Consider the following 21,637-nt stretch of genomic DNA (forward strand, 5'->3'; position numbering starts at 1 on the left):
GGCACAGGTAAAGAAGGGAACAGTACAAGTCCTGGGCACTCTAACAGGAAGAAGGATGGGAGAACAGAAAAATTAGCAAAGGAGACTGAGACAGACAGAATAGTGAGGAGGTAAACCAAGAGAGGGGAGTGTTCTGGAAGACAAGTTAGCTAACTGTATCAAAGAGGAGAAAGCAATGAACTATCCAACCACTAGATTTTGAACTGGTGAATTTATTTGTAATAAGGTACCATAAAATATTTATAACAGTAAAACAATGAAAAGAGCCAACTATGGAAATGTTTGGGAATTGTTAGGTTCTCATATACCCACTTGAACTATTCATAGCCATTTAAAATGATCATTAATTCAGCTTCCTGCAATATTTTAAAACAGGTCAAGAATACTGTTCAAAACAATGAAAAATACTTTCTAAAATCACAAAGCCAATCCACATTCTTTAAATAAATATTAGGCTGGGTGTGGTGGCTCACACCTGTAATCCCAGTACTTTGGGAGGCTGAGGTGGGTGGATCATTCGAGGTCAGGAGTTTGAGAACAGCCTGGCCAACATAGTGAAACCCTGTCTCTACTAAAAATGTAAAAAAATTAACTGGGCGTGGTGGCTCACACCTGTAATCCCAGCTATTTGGGAGGCTGAGGCAGAATCGCTTGAGCCGGGGAGGCAGGGGTTGCAGTGAGCTGAGATCATGCTACTGCACTTCAGCCTGGGCAACAGAGTGAGACTCTGTTTCAAAAATAAATAAATAAAATACAGAAATATTTAAAAATATGGAAAAGAAAAAAATGATTAAAAATCGGTGGAAATCCTACCACAAGAATATTACTAAATTTTGATCTACGATTCCTCCAGGTTTTTCTTTCTGCAGTTATCAATTATTCTATCTTGTTACCTAACTACCTATCTATTTAGTACACATACACACACATTATTTATTTATTTTTAAACTTTTAGGTCCAGGGGTACATAAGTAGGTTATATAGGTAAACTTGGTCACGGGGGTTTGTTGTACAGATTATTTTGTCACCCAGATGCTAAGACTAGTACCCAATAGTTATTTTTTCTGCTCCTCTCCCTCCTCCCACCCTCCACCCTCAAGTACTCCAGTGTGTGTTGTTCCTTTGTGTCCATGTGTTCTCAGCAGTTAGCTCCTATAAGTGAGGACATGTGGTATTTGGTTTTCTGCTTCCACATCAGTTTGCTAAGGATAATGGCTTCCAGCTCTATCCGTGTGCCTGCGAAAGATGTGATCTTGTTCTTTTTCATGGCTGCACAGTATTCTATGGTGTATATGTACTGCATTTTCTTTATCCAGTCTGCCACTGACAGTTACTTAGGTTGATTCCATGTCTTTCCTATTGCACACACATTTATTTTTACATAACGGGGATCACATGAGAGCCCCAACTTTGTATCTTATTTCATTTAACAATATATTTCAGTATGTACCTATATCATTCAATTCTTTAAAAAGATTTTAAATATCTACATATATACCTATCTAAGCATATTCCTACTTGGACATTTAAAATATGTGCAATATTTCACATGTAACATATGTGAATAAATATATAGCACATATGTGTTATAAGCACATAAATGAAAGATATAATTTTATGCAAATATTGTTTTTAATTCCCATGAGTTCCTCAAGGAAGGAAACTACTGTTATTTATCTTACCACCTAACACAATGAGTACATATACGCTGAACAATAATTTGTTAAATGAATAAAAACAGCATTCAAAATTTTAAGTAGTGATATAATTATGAGTTTTCTATTACAAAAGACTGTTGCAATAATTATGTTTTACTTATATTTAAAATGAAACATATACTTCTGATAAGGAAGAAAAATTGTTTAAAGTTTTTCAAACTTTCTCCCCATATTCCAAGATAATGTAAAAACCATACACTAAAGCATTAGTTATACTTCATCTCATATTAATCTTATGCTTGCTTAGTTGTCCATTTTCTGGTTTTTAATAATTTTTTTTTAATTTGACACTGCCTCAGACCAAGATATAACAGCAATATAGAAATCTTAAAATACTTAATTCTTCACAGCTAAAAATGTCTTACAGTCTATCAAGTGATTTTAAAGCACATGATTCCAAAGCTTTTAGTTAACTGGCAAATTCTACACTGCATCTGACTTTGATGAAAGTGTACAATTTTTATAACATCACGTGGAGAAAACCTCCATTATAAAGATGGATCCAAAAAACATATAAGAGGTTTGGAAAAGCCAATGGCTAAAGACGTTGAAACATTTCAACCAACAGGAGGATATATACAACAAGAAACTGAGGGTGATTTTTACAAAGTGGCGTAATTTATAGTTTACTCAACATTTATTGAGTAAAAATAAACACAGTTTGTCATTTGATTTTTTAATAATAAAAAGTTGTTTCCATTCCACAGCCCACATATAATTGGCAGGATTACTGAAGATGATCACTGAAGGTATACAACCCTGTATTTAGTAAACCATAATGTTAAAACAAGTTCCTTTCTCTCCTTTCAGAAACAAGATCTTTAAAATCCAACAAACTACAAAAATACGTATTTTATTTTGTGTTCACTGTGGTAGATAAGATGAATAAGTTTCTGTCTTTGAGAAATTCATAGCTGTTAAATATTTATATAAAATTATTTTTTACTGTATTACGTACTATATGTAAGTAAAATATTGAAAACTTTATCAGATGCTAATTTAAAAGTAGTATCCTCTAAATAATATAGCAGTAAAAACAAAGACATAGTCCCTGGCTTCATGGAGCTTACCAAAAAAAATCATTATTTTCTTCTAAGAAAATAATCTTATGTCTACTATAACTACTGTTACAGCTACAAAGCGAGCATGCTAGTTCTTAAATAGAAGGTAATGTGAAGAAACTTGTGAATAAAAACACTGCCTTTGAATTATTACCTTTTGCTTAGAATTCTAGCAATTTCTGCTCCTAGTTTGTTTCACTGTATTAATCGCACCCCCCACCAACCGACCCCACAAATATTGTCTCCAATTAGCTAAAGATTTCATTTTACGTTTCTGGTTATTTAAAAAAAAGAGGTCTGGGCCGGGCGCGGTGGCTCAAGCCTGTAATCCCAGCACTTTGGGAGGCCGAGGCGGGTGGATCACAAGGTCAAGAGATCAAGACCATCCTGGTCAACATGGTGAAACCCTGTCTCTACTAAAACTACAAAAAATTAGCTGGGCATGGTGGCGCATGCCTGTAGTCCCAGCTACTCAGGAGGCTGAGGCAGGAGAATTGCCTGAACCCAGGAGGCAGAGGTTGCGGTGAGCCGAGATTGCGCCATTGCACTCCAGCCTGGGTAACAAGAGCGAAACTCCGTCTCAAAAATAAATAAATAAAATAAAATAAAATAAAATAAAATAAAATAAAAATGAGGTCTGTAAATAGGACTTAAAATGAGTATACTGAGTATCACACCATACCTGTATAAGTCTGCTTCTGGTTGCTGGCATTCTATTACAGCTACTAGAGTGTCCAAATTGGCAACTGTTTGTAACAATGCTGTTTCTGGAACTGCCACATGTGTCTGAAAAAAAATGAATCAAATTGTACAGTTTTAAGATCCAAATGGGACCTTCGATATCAGTTATTTCAAATCTCTTTTATCAGTGAAGTCATGGCATGCTATACTTGAGATCACTCAGGTAGACAAGAGAAGAGAAAGAAAAATGTAAAATAAACAAGGAACAAAGGAAGCTACTATGATTACCTGTCTACAGAGGCCATTTGCATATAAGGAAATTAAGTCTGTGTGCTAATACTCAAAGTTTAAATTGTGAATTTTCACCTTTGATTATACTCTGAACACAGAAAATATAAATCTGTTTGTCATCTTTTAAAAGCAACACAAATAGTAAAAGATTATATTTTTTCTAAAAACACTTTCTGTTTTTAACTTGGATTAAACCCATGTGAAGCTACCCTTGAAATAAAGATATAACATCAATTCTTTTTTAAAACCTTTTAATTTTTGGAATAGTCAGTAATTTTAAAATCTTCTCCTTAATCAGGTCAAACTTTATTACTTTAACCAAAGGAAAGTATCATTACAGTCCAAAGACATTTTGTTCCAACAGCAATACTCAAAACATATGTGAACAAACCTTCAGGTTAGTTTCTCCATCCAAACTAGCAGTTGTAACATGGCAGGAACCATCAAGTCGATCTGAGGACAGAAGCACCAAGTCGGCAGGAAAAATTTCATCTTTGGCTATTCGAACAATATCACCCACCTATAAAGAATTTTGGGGAAGAGTGAATTTACAGAGTTTAAAAGGCAGGGACTTACTTTTGTTGGGCTCTAAATAAGTAGCCTATCATGGTATTTTAGCGTAGGAAAGTAGGCTTTTAAGTAAAACATAATATCAAGAGTAGAATTATGTCCTGTGATATGAAGATAAAATTATTTCCATTATTTACCAGATGCATACCCGAATGTTTTTGGATCTAGTTTTTACAAGGCCACCACTTCGAACAACATAAACAGGAGCTCCATTTACTTCATTATCTGAGTTATGCCGTAACCAATCTTCATATCCCTGTAAATATCCCAAGGGTAAAAAACATTTTTTCAGTATAATTTGAAGATACGTTTCTTAAATAAGAAAAAAACTCAAAAACTTCCCTAAAACACTGTATTCCAGAATCATATTAGGCCACTTTGATGCATATGCTCACAGGCATTTGACATTTGTCCCTACTGGAAACACTTGCTTCTTTTTTGCTACACCATTTTCCTGGCTTTCACAGGACCTCTATTATTTCTTCTCAATTTCCTTATGGAGGGTCCTTCTACGTCACCTTTACGTATCCTTTCCTCACATTTCTCTTTCTCGCTAGGAGATTCCATCTATCCCTGTATCTTCAAATAGTATAAACATGCTGGTAATTCTGAAATGTGTATCTCCAGCCATACATCTCTTTTGGACTCCAAACTTGAATATCTAATTGCTTTCTTAATATCTCAATTTTGATGACTCATAGATGTCTTAAACACGTTCAGAACCAAACCGATGATGTCCTGAAAGTGTGCCAAATTTCCACCGTTTCCCATCTTGACAGATGATATCACCTTCTACCAACCTGTTCTTGCCAGAAACTTGGGGAGTCATTCTCGACTTGTATTCTTTTCCAACACCTATTCAGTCACTACATTTTATTGTTTCTATGTACAAATGATATTTTCATTATAAAGTATACATTCACAGAGCATTACAGACAATAAGCAGGAAAAAATGAGCAGATTCTGAAACTGAGATTGTGTTCTTTTACTTCCTTAATAGACTGACAGAATTATAATTAATGCAGTTGACCCTTGAATAACACAGGTTTGAACTGCACAGGTCCACTCATACATGGATTGTTTTCACTTAAAGTTACACTGAGTGTGCCTAAATCTCCTTCCTCCCTATTGACCTCCTCTACGTCTTGTGCCCGAGATAGCAAGACCAACCTCTCCTCTTCCTCCTCAGTCTACTCAATGTGAAGACATGGATGAAGGCCCTTAACACAATCTATTTCCACTTCAGAATAGTAAACATATTTTGTCTTCCTTATGATCCTCTTAATAACATGTTCTTTAGTTGACTTTAAGAATACAGTATCTAATACATGTAACATATAAAATATGTGTTAAACGACTGTTTTATGATATTAGTAGCCTTCTGATGAAAAGTGGACTATCAGTAGTTAAGTTTTGGGAGAGCCAAAAGTTCTACATGAATTTTCAACTGCACAAGGGATCAGTTCCCTTAACCCCTGCATTGTTCAAGGGCCAAATGTACTCAACAAAAATGTTAGCCTGTATGAATCATCATTAGGAAGGGAAACAAGCATTTCACAAAGAATCTTTTGATTAAATATTAAGGAATGGTAATCTTTTTTAAGTGGAAAAGACTTCCTGTGACATTTTAAGAAAATTCAAGAACTCAAGAGATACAACACTAGTACAGCTAATGGCGCGATATCTAAGCAAGAGTAATAAATGAATAAGAGGATAAGGTACAGAATAGGTTTTGTTCTATGCTACCATTTGTGAAAAAACATGCCTGCCTGTGTGAACACTTTGCATAGATATCTGGACTAACTTACAAATAACTGCTCCCTGGGTAGAAGAACTAGGAGACTGGGGGTGAGGAGTATAAGACTTACTACATGCTATTTTGTGCTGTTTCCCTTAAAAAAAAAGTGCATCTATTATTTTTTAAATATTAAGAAACTATAAAATAAAAAGCAAAATATGAGAGACTAGGGGCCGGGCGCGGTGGCTCACGCCTGTAATCCCAGCACTTTGGGAGGCCGAGGCGGGTGGATCACGAGGTCAAGAGATCGAGACCATCCTGGTCAACATGGTGAAACCCCGACTCTACTAAAAATACAAAACATTAGCTGGGCGTGGTGGTGCGTGCCTGTAATCCCAGCTACTCAGGAGGCTGAGGCAGGAGAATTGCCTGAACCCAGGAGGCAGAGGTTGCGGTGAGCCGAGATCGCGCCATTGCACTCCAGCCTGGGTAGCAAGAGTGAAACTCCATCTCGAGGAAAAAAAAAAAAAAAAAGAGACTATTTTGAAACTATGCTGTTTTCAGGTAGAAACCTTGTGGGAAAGCACTCTTAAAACACCTAAATTATGTTGGCCTCATTTAAGCTACGGTATGTCATTTTAGAAAAATTTAATTGAGTCAAAATATTTTTTTCTGAAACTGTCAAAAGCACACTTTACTTTACAGTCAGATGACATGAATAGCAGAGCAATGACAGTTCAAACATCTTTTTTTATGCAAGCTCACAAATTCTAATTCACCCTACATAACTGCCAGATTAATCTTCCCAAAGCATTGTCTTGATTCACTATACTGTTCACTACCCCTTCAGTAATTCTCAATGCTTACAGCAAAGCATCTTCTGGCTTTCTTAATTTAGAACCAACCCATACTTCTATTATCTTGTAGTACTTTCTTAAATAAGGTCAAACAAGTTAGACTTATAATTCCCCAAAAGAGGTCTTTCCCTTGTCTTGCATTTGGGCTTTTTTTGCCCAAGTTGTTCATCTCTACCTCATCTTCTTCATCATTTCACCCAAACTCCAAGAATCATCATCGTAGTATTTTTTCCATGAGAATTCATATTTTCATCTATTTATTAGCAATCTGCGTATCTCTTCTTGGAGATGATCCATGTCTTTTTCACTTATTTATGGTGAAGACAAAGGTATGTCCTCTTGGTAAAATATCTTTTAAAACTAGGATCAGCTGGGTGTGGTGACTCAAGCCTGTAATTACAGGCCTTTGGGAGGCGAGAGGATAGCCTGAGCCCAGGAGCTGGAGACCAGACTGGGCAACATGGCGAAACCCTGTCTCTACAAAAAAATACAAAAATTAGCTGAGTAGGGTGGCACACATTTGTAGTCCCAGCTATTTGGGAGACTGAGGTGGAAAGATCACCTGAGCCTGGGAGGTCAAGGTTGCAATAAGCTGTGATGACGTTACTGCTCTTCACCTGGACAACAGAATGAGACTTTGTTTCAAAAAATAATAATAATAAAAAAATTAAGGACATAGGCCCTTTGTCATACATAACACAAATTTTTCAGATTCCTTTTTGCCTTTAATATTATTCAGACTTCCTTTTTAAACACTCAGATTTGTTTTTCCTATATTTCTTTCCTTGCTTCTATCAGATTAACTCCCAAACTGAAAATGAGATAAAATGTCATCTGTATTTACTTCTATTACTTTTGTAGTTATGTATATTCAGTTTAGTAATCAAAATGAGTTTTATTTTGCTATATGGTATAAAGTCTGAATCCAACTATTTTTTCTAAATATTCACAATTATTGTTCAATCGGTATTTCCCCAGTGATATGAAATATGACCCTTACCATGAATAAATTCTTAAATTTATGTAAAAATAGGCCAGGCGTGGTGGCTCACTCCTGTAATCCCAGCACTTTGGGAGACTAAGGCAGGCAGATCACAAGGTCAGGAGTTTGAGACCAGCCTGACCAACATGGTGAAACCCTGTGTCTACTAAAAATACAAAAAAATTAGCCGGGTGTGGTGGCATGCGCCTGTAATCTCAGCCACTCAGGAGACTGTGGCAGGAGAACTGCTTGAACCCAGGAGGCAGAGACTGCAGTGAGCCAAGATCATGCCACTGCACTAAAGCCTGGGCAACAGAGTGAGACTCCATCTCAAAATAATAAATAAACAAATGACATTTATGTAAAAATAGTATTTTTTTCCACAAATAAATAAATATTATTTGTTTTCCACAAAACCATCTCTGGTCATCCAGATGAAGATGAAGTGTTTCATTCCTCCTCTGAATAGCTACAGCTCACTGGATTTTACTACTACTCTGCTGAATCATAATTACTTTTATATTTGGTCTTACCTTCCTAATTCACAAGTTTTAGAATCATGGAGGGCAGACTATCTTATTTCCTAGAGCACTATACCGTGCATTACACAACTGGAGAGAAGACTTAATATATTAGTTGAGGGAAGCTACAAAACAAGGACACAACTGACAACCTCATTCATATTACAGTGTAAGGAGTTGACAATGGAGCCTTTTCCTATTTTGATAAAAGTACAAAGGAAAAAGGCAGACTAAAAGGGGAGAAGACAAGAAAGAAAGGCTGGAACATGGAAACTTTCATTTTTACAATTTTTCCAAAATTTGTTCTACTGATCTATAGTAATAAATAGATACACAAACCCGAACAACACATGGAAGCATTCTGTGTGTTTATTAAATTAGAAAAAGTTAGGAATAGTTGTTGCAAAAGAGAAAATTCTGAATCCAAAAATTTTGTTTTGAGTTGAAAAAATCTTTATGGATCAAATTTTCTCTTCAAAACTTATATGGCCTTCCTATTTCCCCCATTGCCTTAGTTATGAAGCTCTCATATAAATTTAGTATTCATATTTAATAACCATATTGACACAGGTTCTAGGCATAACCTTTTGCTTTCTGCCTTTAAATTTTATTCACTTTTACTTAAACCAATTTTGGAAGGAGACTGATTGTCAATTATGATGATTATATTAAACTCTTATTTTGCAGATAAAAATTCACCACCATCTTTTTCGACTCAGTTGATGATATCGTATTCCAATTAAATGCAGTCCATATTTGGCCAAATATACATTGGGAAATAAGGGAAACAGGTATTGCAACATTTTACATTGCTTTAAAAATATCCAATAAGTTCATTTATTCATCTGTTAAACAACTACTGAAGGCCCAGTATGTGCATGGTCTTTTTCTGGTAACTGGAAATAAGCAGGTATACACAATAAATTATCTGGCATCATAGAGCTAGACATTCAAATGAAAGTGACAGAAAAACTAAAATACAAACATTTATCAATAGAACAAAAAAATAAATGATATAAAGGAAAAAAAGGCCAGAGTAAGAAATAAGAGAGGCGTGGTGGCCAGGAAAAGCCAAAGTTTAAGTACAGAGTAAAATGAATTGAGAATGCAATTATCTGGTGGAAGAACTTTCCATGAAGAAAGTACAAGTCATAAACTCTTGAGAAAGAAGCATGCTTACTGTGTTTGAGGACAAGTAGAGGAGCATGGCTGTAGCACAGTGAGGGGGAAAAAAAAAAAAAAGGTAGGAAATGAAGCAGAAGGAACCAGGAACCAGACTCTGTATATCTTTATGTCTTTGTAGATCACTGAAAAGATGCAGTTTGGTCAAAGTGTGATGGAAAACTTCTGAACAGTTTTAAGTGGGAGGGTAGTGTGATCCGATTTTAAGAGATCAATTTGGGTGCTGTGTGAAAACCATGGGAGAGTAAGAGTAGAAGCGAGAGAGCTCTTTGGAAAAGAATGCAATTGTCCAGGCAAAAGATGATGGGGGCTTGGACTAATTAGGTAGATCCTGAAGGTAGGGATAAACAGAACCCTCAAAGGATGATGCTGTCAAGGTTTGTGGTGCTTGGATGGCAGTGCCATTTAATAAACTGCAGAATAATAAGAACTAGTAGTACAGGTTTAGAGGGGGAAAAATCAAGAGTTATGTTTAAGATTCTTGTGAGATGGCAAAGTAGAAATGTTGTACAAATGGTTGTACATGTGTATTTGGAGTTCAAAGAATAGTTTCAGGATAAACATAAATGTGGGAACCATCATCACAGAGATGGTAACGTCAATCTGCTGGATGGAATGAAATCATCTAAGGTGAAAGTAAGAGGTCCAAAGAACAAACATGTTACTTTGTTCAAATAAATGACATCTATTTGTCATTTATTTCATTAAAGTAAATATGCATCAAGTAAATAATTATATGGAGTAATTTAAATGCTTATCAACCAGTATATACACATTCTAATCTCCAATAGAAGAGTGAAGAAAGTAAAATTAAACTTAGTGAGGGCTGTGACCTAATATTCTGACATGTAGATGCATAATTTAATTGTTAATCTATAGGCTCTATCTTATGTAAGCAATAAAGAACACACTTCATCCCAGAATTGTAAAATGTGTATCAATTTTATTTCCATGTCAATTTATGCCCTATCCCTACATCTTAGAAAAATTTATGTTTACCTGAGAAAATTCAATTAACTCTCCTACAAGTGGAAGGAATCATCTCTGTATAAGTGAAACCCTACCAAGACCTTTTGAGAAGTAGTAGCTATATCAACAGGACATTTCTATGAATTCCTTCATTTCTTATTCTATATGTTTATCTAATAACTCTATTCTCTATAACTAGATTTTAATGTCAATTCATGCTCTGACTGAAGCTATTTCTCCTGGGGGAAACAAAAAACACAACCTCACAAGAGAAAGTTATAAACAGTAGGACTATGCTTTTTTCTCTTTTTTTTGAGACAGGGTCTCACTCTGTCAACCAGGTGGGAGGTGCAGTGGCATAAACATGCGCACTGCAGCCTCCACCTCCTGGGCTCAAGCGTTCCTCCCACCTCGGCCCACCAAGTAGCTGGGACCACAGGTATATGCTACCATACCCTAATTTTTGAACTATGTAATTTTTACTCACAAATGTTCACACCAGAAGTATATACCCTGGTCTCTATAAACATCTCTTGTGGGCTGTATTACCTTTAAATATCACCAAACTCTACAAAGATGATTATAATTAAGAAATCTATTTCATATATAAATTGGTTTATACATATATAATACTTGTTTTTGGATGCTTTCTAGCTATGTCAAGGGAATAGCATATTTTAACGATGTTAATCATTCCATGAGTCACCAGGTACCTGAAATATAACAGAGTGGCTAATTTGGTTTAATTTTACTACATATCAAATTTGCTGCTTATGGAATTTATTTTCACAACAATAAATGTTACTTTGGAGTAGAAATATTTAGCAACTTCTAATGACTTGGAGGAAAATAAAAAAAGAAGGTATTTCATACCTGCTTTATGGCAGTTACTGTTATCACAAAGAATAATGGAAGTCCACTGGTAATTGGACTTGTAGGTGTATCAATCATAAGCTAGATTTATAAAAAAGAAAAAAGAATATTACATTTTTATATTGTGCACATCATACTATTATCATCTAAAATTTCACATTACACAGTGAGTATACTTTAGTTCACAATTTCACAACTTCACTTTGTTGGCTATTGTATGGAGTTGGTAGACTATTCAAATCTACTGCCTATTCACATATATGGTTAGAGTGGACTCAGTAACTGCTTAAAGACAGAGTTCTTAAGTTCTTCAATATTTGCCAAGGAATGGAACTACAGCTACTCACATCTCATTTCACATTTCTTTGCACATCTTGATAAATGCTGCAAAGTCTGTCGGCAATGTTTACCCTTGGATTCAGAATGATATCAACACTAGGGAAAAAAACTAGGAATGGAAGTAATTTTGCTACATCCAACAGAGCCAGAGGGAGACAGCTAGGAAAACGATGTTCCTTTACTCCGGACAGGCCAACTAAATTTGTTTTATTCCACAGACAAGCTGAATTCACCTTAGCTAGTGATTTCACAAATCTATGGATGTTATGTGGATATGGTTAGTACACATCTCTTGCTTTTCCAAGAAAATCAAACTGATGCTCTATGGGCAGAAAATCAGAAATTCCTTCTCTGTTCATGAAGGAAAGAATTTTTTTTTTTTTTTAAAAGCAAATGTTTCCTGAAGTGTTAAGATGATTATTTAACAAGTTTTAATGTTTCATTTGAAATCCCAGGTTCTACTGAGGGAAGAGTTCAGAGTTTATACATTCAATGCTACACTGAAACTGCAAAGCTTTATCAGAAAAGAATAACTTCTTTAAAGGAAAAAGGCAATCACTATTTTAAGAAAAAACTATACCCACAGGGATACGTAAAAATTAAAATTCTTTTAAATAACTTAAATTTAATTTAAATTTAAATTAAAAAATTAAAAGCCAAAGAAAAGTTTATTTTGTACAAAGATGATTCCATAGGCAGAAATGTGCCAAAAACATGCACTATATATTAAAAACCAAAATATTTATGTTCTGAGGCAGAATATCTGAAAGATGTTAGGTTATATTCTTAGCTAAGATTATGGTTAATCTAAGTACTATGACACATTATTGATGAAACAATATACAGTTGATCTTAAAGTTCATAGGCTATTTCTTTTAGAAAACTAGATGTGACAGATCATTGTATTCACTGAATATGATGCAGAAGCATTATAGAAAAAAATGGTCACATGGTCAAATGAGTAAGAACACAACGTAATTTTTCTTTGTTCTAAGACATATTTTTAGAAACTATGCTTACAAACAATATTGAGTAATAAAGCTTACCTGAACCAAAAATATAATAAGAAAATAAAAGTTTGCCACTCTTCTGAACTGTTCAAATAGATTTTTTGGAACGAAATTCCACACAGTATACTAAAAAGAAAGAGATCAATAAATTAATATTTTAAAATAATATAAAGTATATAGATATAGCATTAATAAGTAAAGTAAAATCAGATTTACTAACCCCTTAGACAAAATTGCGTTAAAGTCTATATGGTACAGAAACGATCTGGCTTTTAGAGTTCAGGACTTTTATTCTACTTCCCTTTTTTCTTCCTTTTACTATTTATTAGCAATTCTAGCATAATTTTGAAAAATGTAATAAGCTGAAACCCAACAATTTTGCTATTAAATTCTTGTTATTTTTAGAAGTTGGAGAAAGCCGATCTACCACATTTTAACAACTTATTTTGAATTTTGGTACACAAAACTAAACCTAATGCTAAAGATAAATATGAGTTGATAGAAATGCTAATTTTAGATACAATTTATGTTTTATTTAGTTAAGCAACAGAAACAGAGGAAGTGGTTTGTTTAGTATGAAATATGAAAAAATATTAAATGTTAAAGAATGTTAAAGAAATAAAAATGCTTTAGATAAGTGATCACTGTGAAAACCACCAAGACAATTTCATGAAGGATATGAAAATCTGTCACAGTATCAATTTTGAAAGGTAAGACAGTAGACTACAATGGTTAAAAGCATAGATACTTGGGGGTTAAACTGCGGTGGCCCAAATCTTAATTTGTAATACTCACTAAATGACCCTGGACTTAATCTCTCTGTGTCCCACTTTGCTCCTCCATAATATGAGGATAATATTAATCACATCTTATAGGGTTCCTATAAATATTAAATGAGCTAACATCAGATGAAGCACTTGGGATAGACCCTGGCTCATACTAATTGCTATGAAAGTGCTTAATATTATTACTCAGCCCAAAAACCTGTAATGCTATATTACAAGGGCAGAATAATATGTTGCAAATTTTATTTGTATTACAACTCACAACATAACTTCAAATATGAAACAGGGAAAGGGTTTATAGAACCTTTACTTTACATTCTCCCAGAAGAATATAAGATCCCTGAGGCCAGGGATATCATTTTATTCACTGCCCTATCTCCAGCACGTATACTACTACCTGACACTTAGGTTGAGATCAAATATTTTGCAGAATACATTAATGAATAAATAAATATGGTTGACAATGGGTTTTTTTCTCAGATAATATCCTGATCTCAGGCAATGAAGTCTCAATGGTTACTGACCAATTCAAGATTGCCAAAGAGGTACTTTACTTTACCTATTTTCTCTGGTGTCAAGTCAGATGGCATGGCTCTAATTTTTGGATTTTCACTGTCAAAAGTTCACTTCTTAATCAGCTGTTTGAGACCTGAAACACTGTTTCCCATGTGAACCACCTCATAAATAGAGTCAGGTTCCCAGAAGAGCCCACAAAAGCCTATCTGACCCAGGGATACGGAAACACTGTCTAATATCTAACAAACTTTCTTTCTTTGGTGAAATTGTATTTTCAGTTTGAAGCTTGAATATGTGAAACATATTCTCCTTGAGTAGTGGCAGCATCAGTGGCTCTGGAATCTGAGGGTGGGAAGTATGTTTACGGCTCTAGAGGGAAGACAGGTAGATACTTCCTGGAGCCAAAGGAAGTCAATGTTCAATGTATACACATGAGATGGTAATTCTGGGTCAAGTCCAGTGATTTTAACTGGAATTAAAAATCAGTTGTCAGAATATCCCCTTGCAACTCCTTCGGTCACCAAATCAAATGCATAATACTTTATAAGGAAAGTTGGAAATCTCCTAAGTTCAAAGCAATCTATTCGAAACGTAACAGTGACAATATATTTTGTATTCCAGAATCCTGAGGAGAATAGCTATATAAATTGGCAGTAAGGTAACTGGTTTCAGGGTATTTTCTTTGGCTACTCAATAATACAAGGAACAACTCAGAACAGATAAAAATTTCTTATGAAAACTAGCACAAAAATGGTAGAAACTGTTTATAGTTTTTCTGAAATACAACACAGTAATAGATTGAAAGAGTCTAAATTCTACGCTTTTCCTATTATATAGAGAGGGTGAACTCTAGTAGAATACCAAAGATTATGAAAATACTGCTAAGAAAGAGAATAATTTATTATGCTTTAAAGTTCTCTTGAGTCTCACTCTGTCTGCCCAGGCTGGAGTGCAGTGGTGCGATGTTGGCTCACTGCAACCTCCAGCTCCTGAGTTCAAGCAATTCTCAGGTCTCAGCCTCCCAAGTAGCTGGGACTACACGTATTGGCCACCACACCTGGCTCATTTTTTTATATTTTTAGTAGAGATGGCGTTTCACCTTGTTGGCCAGGCTTTTCTCAAACTCCTGGCCTCAAGTGATCCATCCACCTTGGCCTCCCACAGTATTGGGATTACAGGCGTGTGCTACTGTGCACAGCCAAAGAAAGTTTAAATTTAAGATAATGTAGTTACTATGGCCAATTAAAGACATACCAGGCAACCACAATATGCAAGACACTCCACAATAAGAGAAACAGAAATAAGATGTTTAATATTAAGTAGAGGAGATTAAGAACAAAATATCAATAGTGGTATTCAGAGATAAAGCATATGAAAAAAATTTAATGAAGACGGTCATATTTGGCATGTGCTTTAAAAGAAGAACATTCAACAGGCTGAAAATCCAAGGCAAACAAAGGAGAAATTTTCAGGAAGCTAGGACCGCATAAGCAAAGGGACAGGATGGCTTTGTGAGACAGAAAACCATGCAGTCCTCACGCCTATAATCCCAGCACTTTCGAAGGCCAGGGCGGGTGGATCACAAGGTCAAGAGATCGAGACCATACTGGTCAACATGGTGAAACCCCGTCTCTACTAAAAATACAAAAAAATTAGCTGGGCATGGTGGCGCACGCCTATAGTCCCAGCTACTCGGGAGGCTGAGGCAGGAGAATTGCTTGAACCCCGGAGGCGGAGGTTGCGGTGAGCCAAGATCGCACCATTGCACTCCAGCCTGGGTAACAAGAGTGAAACTCCGTCTCAAAAAAAAGAAAAAAAGAAAAAAGAAAACCATGCAGTCTGGAAGGAGACCAAGAGAATAATAGGGGAGTGAAAAGGTAGTAAAATGAGAATAATGAGAGGCAGGCTTCATTTATGCTCAGGAAAAAAGTGACAATATCTGTATAGATATTTACATTCTTGCAATTACGGTCAAAGACATGAATTCTACCTTTCTACAAAAACATAAAATCTAATTTAAAAAACTATGGTTAACAACATGAAATCAAAGCAACAGCATAGTGCTAGGAAAGTTCAACGTGAGTTTGTGGAATAGCATCTGTTTTGGAAGGAGTGTAAGAAAGCAACAGTGGCATAATAAGACAAGTAATAGGTAGTAATGAGATAGTCCTCATTTACGGTAAAAATTTTAAAAGGCGGTATTTCTTTAAACATTCACATTTTTAAAAATATGGTCAAGAACATTAAACCGAATACTTCTGTGTACAAAAACAGTCATATAAAGACAGTTATTTAATCCCAAAAGCTTTCCAAGAGGACACTCAGTTTCCACTATTGGCAGAGAAGTGGCTCTGTGAACTCCCAGCAGATAAGAATTATAAATATTACATTTTAAAAACTATGTCAATTCCTGGAAAAGGTCCAAAATATAGATAGAAACAGGAAGAGAGTTTAATTTCAAAAACTGCAAATGGAAAAAGTATAAATTGTGAATTTTTGGCTTCTTAGCTTGGAGACGTATCCAACTACCACACACAGCAATGGCAGCACAACAGCTGGGGAAACTGCAGCCTAATCAACAAAATGTGACAGAGATTAGAGTTCAGGGCTGGAAAAGCAGCTGGAAATGTAAGGGGAAAACACTGACTGTAAGAGAACCACACAAAGAAAATGGCTTATATTCAAAACATAAACTATCCAAACCCAGGCTGATGGCGAAACTACGCACCAGAAAGGAATGAACTACAGACACTAATACCTGCAACAACAAAAATGAACCTCAAAAGCATTATGTTACGAAAAAAGAAGTCACAAAAGACTGTGCTGTATGATATGAAATTCTAGAAAAGAAAAAACCATAGTTACAGAAAGCAGATCAGTGGTTGTAGCGCTGGGGGTGAGGAGGAAGGGGACTGGCTGCAAAAGGGAATGAAACAATTTTTTGGAGCAGTGGATACAGTCTATATCTTGATTATGGCGGTGGTCAGGTTTGTCAAAACTCATCAAACTCTACACTTAAAACTGATAAATTTTATTGTATGTAAATTATACCCCGTTTAAAAAAAAATTAAAGTTTTCAAGTGCTTTTATTTCTTGCATAATTTATTCAGAACTGTGTCACTAAGCTAAAGCTCATCCATTACCCTAGATTCTGACATTTTCTCCTCCTCCTTTCTGCTTTAGAACCATCATCCAAAATGAGAGACCTCACTAAGGGTATGTCACACACATAAGGAACGTAAAGGCAGAAATATGGGGCAGGGCAAAGAACTGCTGACCTAAGACAACATCCCTGGGAAAGACGAGGTCAGGATTAGAGAAAAGATGTTAGCTGCTTTGGACGGGAGGGAAGGAGCAATGCAAAGATGCTTCTTAAGGTGCCTTTTCAAGCAATAGTTACGATACAAGGAAAACTTTATCCTCAGTCTCTTTGACTCATATCCTCTATAACTGTACTGTCCAATGAGGTAGCCACTAGTCACGCTACATTTAAATAAAATATAAATTAAACTTCAGTTCCTGAGTTGCACTAGCTGTATTTCAAGGCCTTGATAACTTTGTATAGTTACTGGCCATCATATTGGACAATTCCATCATGAGAGAAAAGTCTACTGAAAAGCACTATTCTATAATCTTCAGCTTCAGAATAACCTATGACATCTTAAAAATGCCACAGAAAAAAATGAAATAAGGAAGCATATATGAGTGAAGCTGTACTTTGGCACCATAAAATATGTACAAATGACTGATAAGATTGGAGGAAGCAGGCTTTACAGCAATGCAGAACTGAGTTTAAATTCCAATCTAGCCATTTACTAGAGAGAAACCTTGGGAAAATTATTCAATTTCCTAGCACTTCAACTGAGGAAACTGATTTAAAAGCAGTATAACATCCCTTTGTAAAACAGATTTCACAAAAGCTACCTCATAGGGTTGTTTTAAGTATTAAATAATATGAGGAGTACTTAATATAGCTTCTGGTACATAGCGTAAATATTAGTTCCTTAGTTTACTACCAACTAAAAACAATTTTTGGCATGTTAGCTACTGTTATCAGTAAGTAGCAACTCCTTTCATTTCACGATTAACAATTCTGGTTAAGATAAATCAACTACCATTTTCTTCAGTTTGTAAGAATATAAATAAATATACACACACACATAATCACTTTTAAAAATAAAATGATCCATATCCACAGTTTTAATTTTTTTTTTTTGAGACTTGGTCTCACTCTGTCACCCAGGTTGGAGTGCAGTGGTGCGATCATGGTTCACTGCAGCCTTGACCTCCCAGGCTGAAGCCAGCCTCCAGAGTAGCTGGCAGTACAGGCGCGCCACCACACCTGGCTAATTGTTTCATTTTTTGTACAGACAAGGTCTCATTATGTTGCCCAGACTGGTCTCGAACTCCTGAGCTTAAGCGATCCTCTTGCCTTGGCCTCCCAAAGTGCTGGGATTATATGGGTATGAGCCACTGCACCCAGCCTAATAACAAACGTTTTAATTCTTACCTTTGATGAAATGATCCGGTTATCTATAAATTTCTGAGGTGTATAAAGGCCATTCTGAGGAAACCTGTTGGCTACGTAGATGGTTCTTGTGTCGCTCTGATGTGGTGGGTCAAAACCCTAAGACCAGCCAAGCAAGAGAAAAAGAAATACTAGTCAACCAGGTTAGTTATGACACTTTATTGTCAGCTTTATTTAGCTGGTCAGATTACATATATTACTATTGTCCTTAAAATGCATATAGATTCAATCTATTTAATTAGAAGAGCTATGCCACCTATTTTTTTCTTTCACAGGTAAACAGGTACATTATCTCTAGACAGAAACTTAATTAATACCTTTAGTAATGAAAACTAGTTCATTTTCTGTCAGAAAACACTAAGACCTAGAGAAGTATTTGAGGACAAGGTTTCTTTCCCTACTGCATTCCTTCCCTTCATTTCTGCGGGCTCCTTGCCTTCTCTTAGGATGGATTTCTACTCCATGATATTAAAGTCCTGTGTAGCTACAGCCTAGTAAGCGCCTGCCACATCTTTTTCCATCCCCAGACTCACGTGGTTGCACAGAGCTTTGTTCCCAGATGACTGACAGTACATTACGTAGGGTCTTGCCCAGATTCATTCCACATAATCACTTATTTATGCCATTATAGTATCAACTGACTTACTGAAACATAGATATGAATATGCTGTAATTCCTAGCCTTGAGGAACTCATATCCTGACCTCAAATTTAGAAAACCATCTGCCAAGGCTTATAAGTAATCATCTCCAGTAGAAAAGATTTCACAGATGACAAGACTACTGAGACTTTATTCTTAGAGGACTGTACTAACTTCCACAGTTGCAAGTGAATCTTCAAGACACCTTTAACATTTGGCATGTTGTCTAGGCTTTTGAAAAATTAGAAAAGAAAAAGACTCTTTTCGTAGATTTTGGGAACTCACTGAGGCTGAAAGCAATATCCAAATGAAAGACTTTCTTTCTTTGGTACTAACAAGAAATGATTAAAAATTCCTTAGACTTGTTCTTTCTTTTTTTAAATAGTGGTCATGGGCTATTTACTAGTAATACTAACTAGTTATTAAAAGGTCAATAAAACTTGATATTCATAAGTTACGATGATCCATTTTTAGACATTAGTAAAGGCTCTAATTTAGTAACCTATTAAGTAAGTAATCCGGCTGCCATTCAATGCTTAGCATCCCCTGTAACATTTCCATTAAGCACCGACATACACAGGTAGCGGGAGATCCCATGCAACCTAGAGGGATATTTTGCTTAGTCTATCAGAATATTAAGTGTTATGTATGGTATTCAACTGTTATTATTCTTGGTTTTAAACTTTTATTCTGTGATCTTAACAACAGTACAGGACTGCACAAATGCATTTGTATGCATCATAAAAATCATGTTTATTTGTTCAGACTATTTAAAGTCCTATGATTTTCTACCCTGCTTTCACAATACTTTGCAATAGTGATGGTCACATTTTGTAGATGTGAAAATGGCATTATGTGCCTGACTTCAAAATCTGTCTCATTAAGGAAACTATATGGTGGCATAAATATTTATTTTCCTAATAAGGTATCTTTAAATTTTTTCACAATTTGGTAAATGAATGAACAAATAGTTTGAAGCCTACTCCTTTAGTCTATGGCTTTATTTCTCATAACAGGTTCACAGGAAATTTACCTATAAACAGGTATTTGGAGCATTACACTGCATGAGGCATAATATTTATTCAGCATCTGCTTTGTAAACTTATGTTAACATCTCCCCCCATAAACTAGCTCCTGCCTCTTAATATGCTTTCTGCCATCTTTCTCTCCAGTATCACTCTGCTTTCAGCTCGACTCAACAGATTCAGATGGACACCTGTTTAAGAGCCTATTAAAATAGATAAAATATTACTAATACATTATTACTTCTCTTTAACACTAATTTAGCTTCTGGGATAAAGTGTTTTAAAAAAAAAGAAAGTAAATTTCAGGGCCTGAAACAATATATAAATCTTTAAAATGTCAAGACAACTGAGACTCAGAACCACTGAAAGAGAATTTTAATTTTTTGCTAAATCCTTACCAACACTGGAATTTATGTACATCTAAAAAAACCAAAAACAAAACAAGGAACCCAAAATAACAAAGATAACTACAACATCTCAGTTATGACTAGAATTTGTATTAACATATAAATGCACATACTTTACATGAAGCAAATGCCCATCATTTCCCATTTATCTCAACTGGATGATTAGAACCAGTGACCACATACTAAAATTTTGGAACTCCTGAGGGTTCTATAGTTATTTTAAAAGGATATTTTTAAATGTTCCCCCCAAAATCAATTATAAACTGAATTTTTAAAATCCTATACAGTAATTCTATATTCCAAGATATCACAATTTAAAATATGACAAATCTGAAAGGAAAATGATGACAAACTTTTCCATATTCCCAATGATGATATAATATCTACTTTTGCATTCTGAGGTTTTTCATTAATTCACATTATCTCATCCAGTCATATTATCATCCAGTCATATTATAGTCAATGGCATGCCTTTGTGGGAATGTACATGTCTTATTTTCTTTCGCATGCAAAATAGTAAAATTTAATATATGTGTAGTATAAGTATGGCCTAATGTCCCTTAAGAAAATGAAACCTATAGCTTCAGCTCATTAATATTTAATATTGACTTTGCTACAACAAATTAAACTATCCACAACCTAAATAAAAGAACAAAACTGGGCCAGGCGTGGTGGCTCAAGCCTGTAATCCCAGCACTTTGGGAGGCCGAGGCGGGTGGATCACGAGGTCAAGAGATCGAGACCATCCTGGTCAACATGGTGAAACCCCGTCTCTACTAAAAATACAAAAAATTAGCTGGGCATGGTGGTGCGTGCCTGTAATCCCAGCTACTCAGGAGGCTGAGGCAGGAGAATTGCCTGAACCCAGGAGGCGAAGGTTGCGGTGAGCCGAGATCGCGCCATTGCACTCCAGCCTGGGTAACATGAGTGAAACTCCGTCTCCAA

At 35.5% G+C, this 21,637-nt stretch overlaps 1 protein-coding gene across 6 annotated transcripts in view; it reads right to left on the reverse strand.

Moving 5' to 3' along the window:
* ATP11B (ATPase phospholipid transporting 11B (putative)) overlaps positions 1 to 21,637 on the reverse strand; it is a 126,114-nt gene that overhangs the window by 80,646 nt on the left and 23,831 nt on the right. For 5 of the 6 annotated variants that reach the window (XM_032298494.1, XM_032298495.1, XM_032298498.1 and 2 more), the window contains exons 2-7: positions 18,604 to 18,720; positions 12,829 to 12,918; positions 11,444 to 11,524; positions 4,470 to 4,577; positions 4,143 to 4,271; positions 3,462 to 3,565 (exon numbers count right to left, since the gene is read on the reverse strand). In XM_032298494.1, the coding sequence (XP_032154385.1) occupies positions 3,462 to 3,565; positions 4,143 to 4,271; positions 4,470 to 4,577; positions 11,444 to 11,524; positions 12,829 to 12,918; positions 18,604 to 18,720 (629 nt within the window). Of the gene's footprint in view, positions 1 to 3,461; positions 3,566 to 4,142; positions 4,272 to 4,458; positions 4,578 to 11,443; positions 11,525 to 12,828; positions 12,919 to 18,603; positions 18,721 to 21,637 lie in introns of those variants that run through there. The other variant, XM_032298500.1, reaches the window with a different exon arrangement.

The sequence above is a fragment of the Sapajus apella genome, unplaced genomic scaffold (assembly GCF_009761245.1).
Source record: "Sapajus apella isolate SASKATOON/1434 unplaced genomic scaffold, GSC_monkey_1.0 scaffold38, whole genome shotgun sequence".
NCBI classification, from domain to species: Eukaryota; Metazoa; Chordata; class Mammalia; order Primates; family Cebidae; genus Sapajus; species Sapajus apella.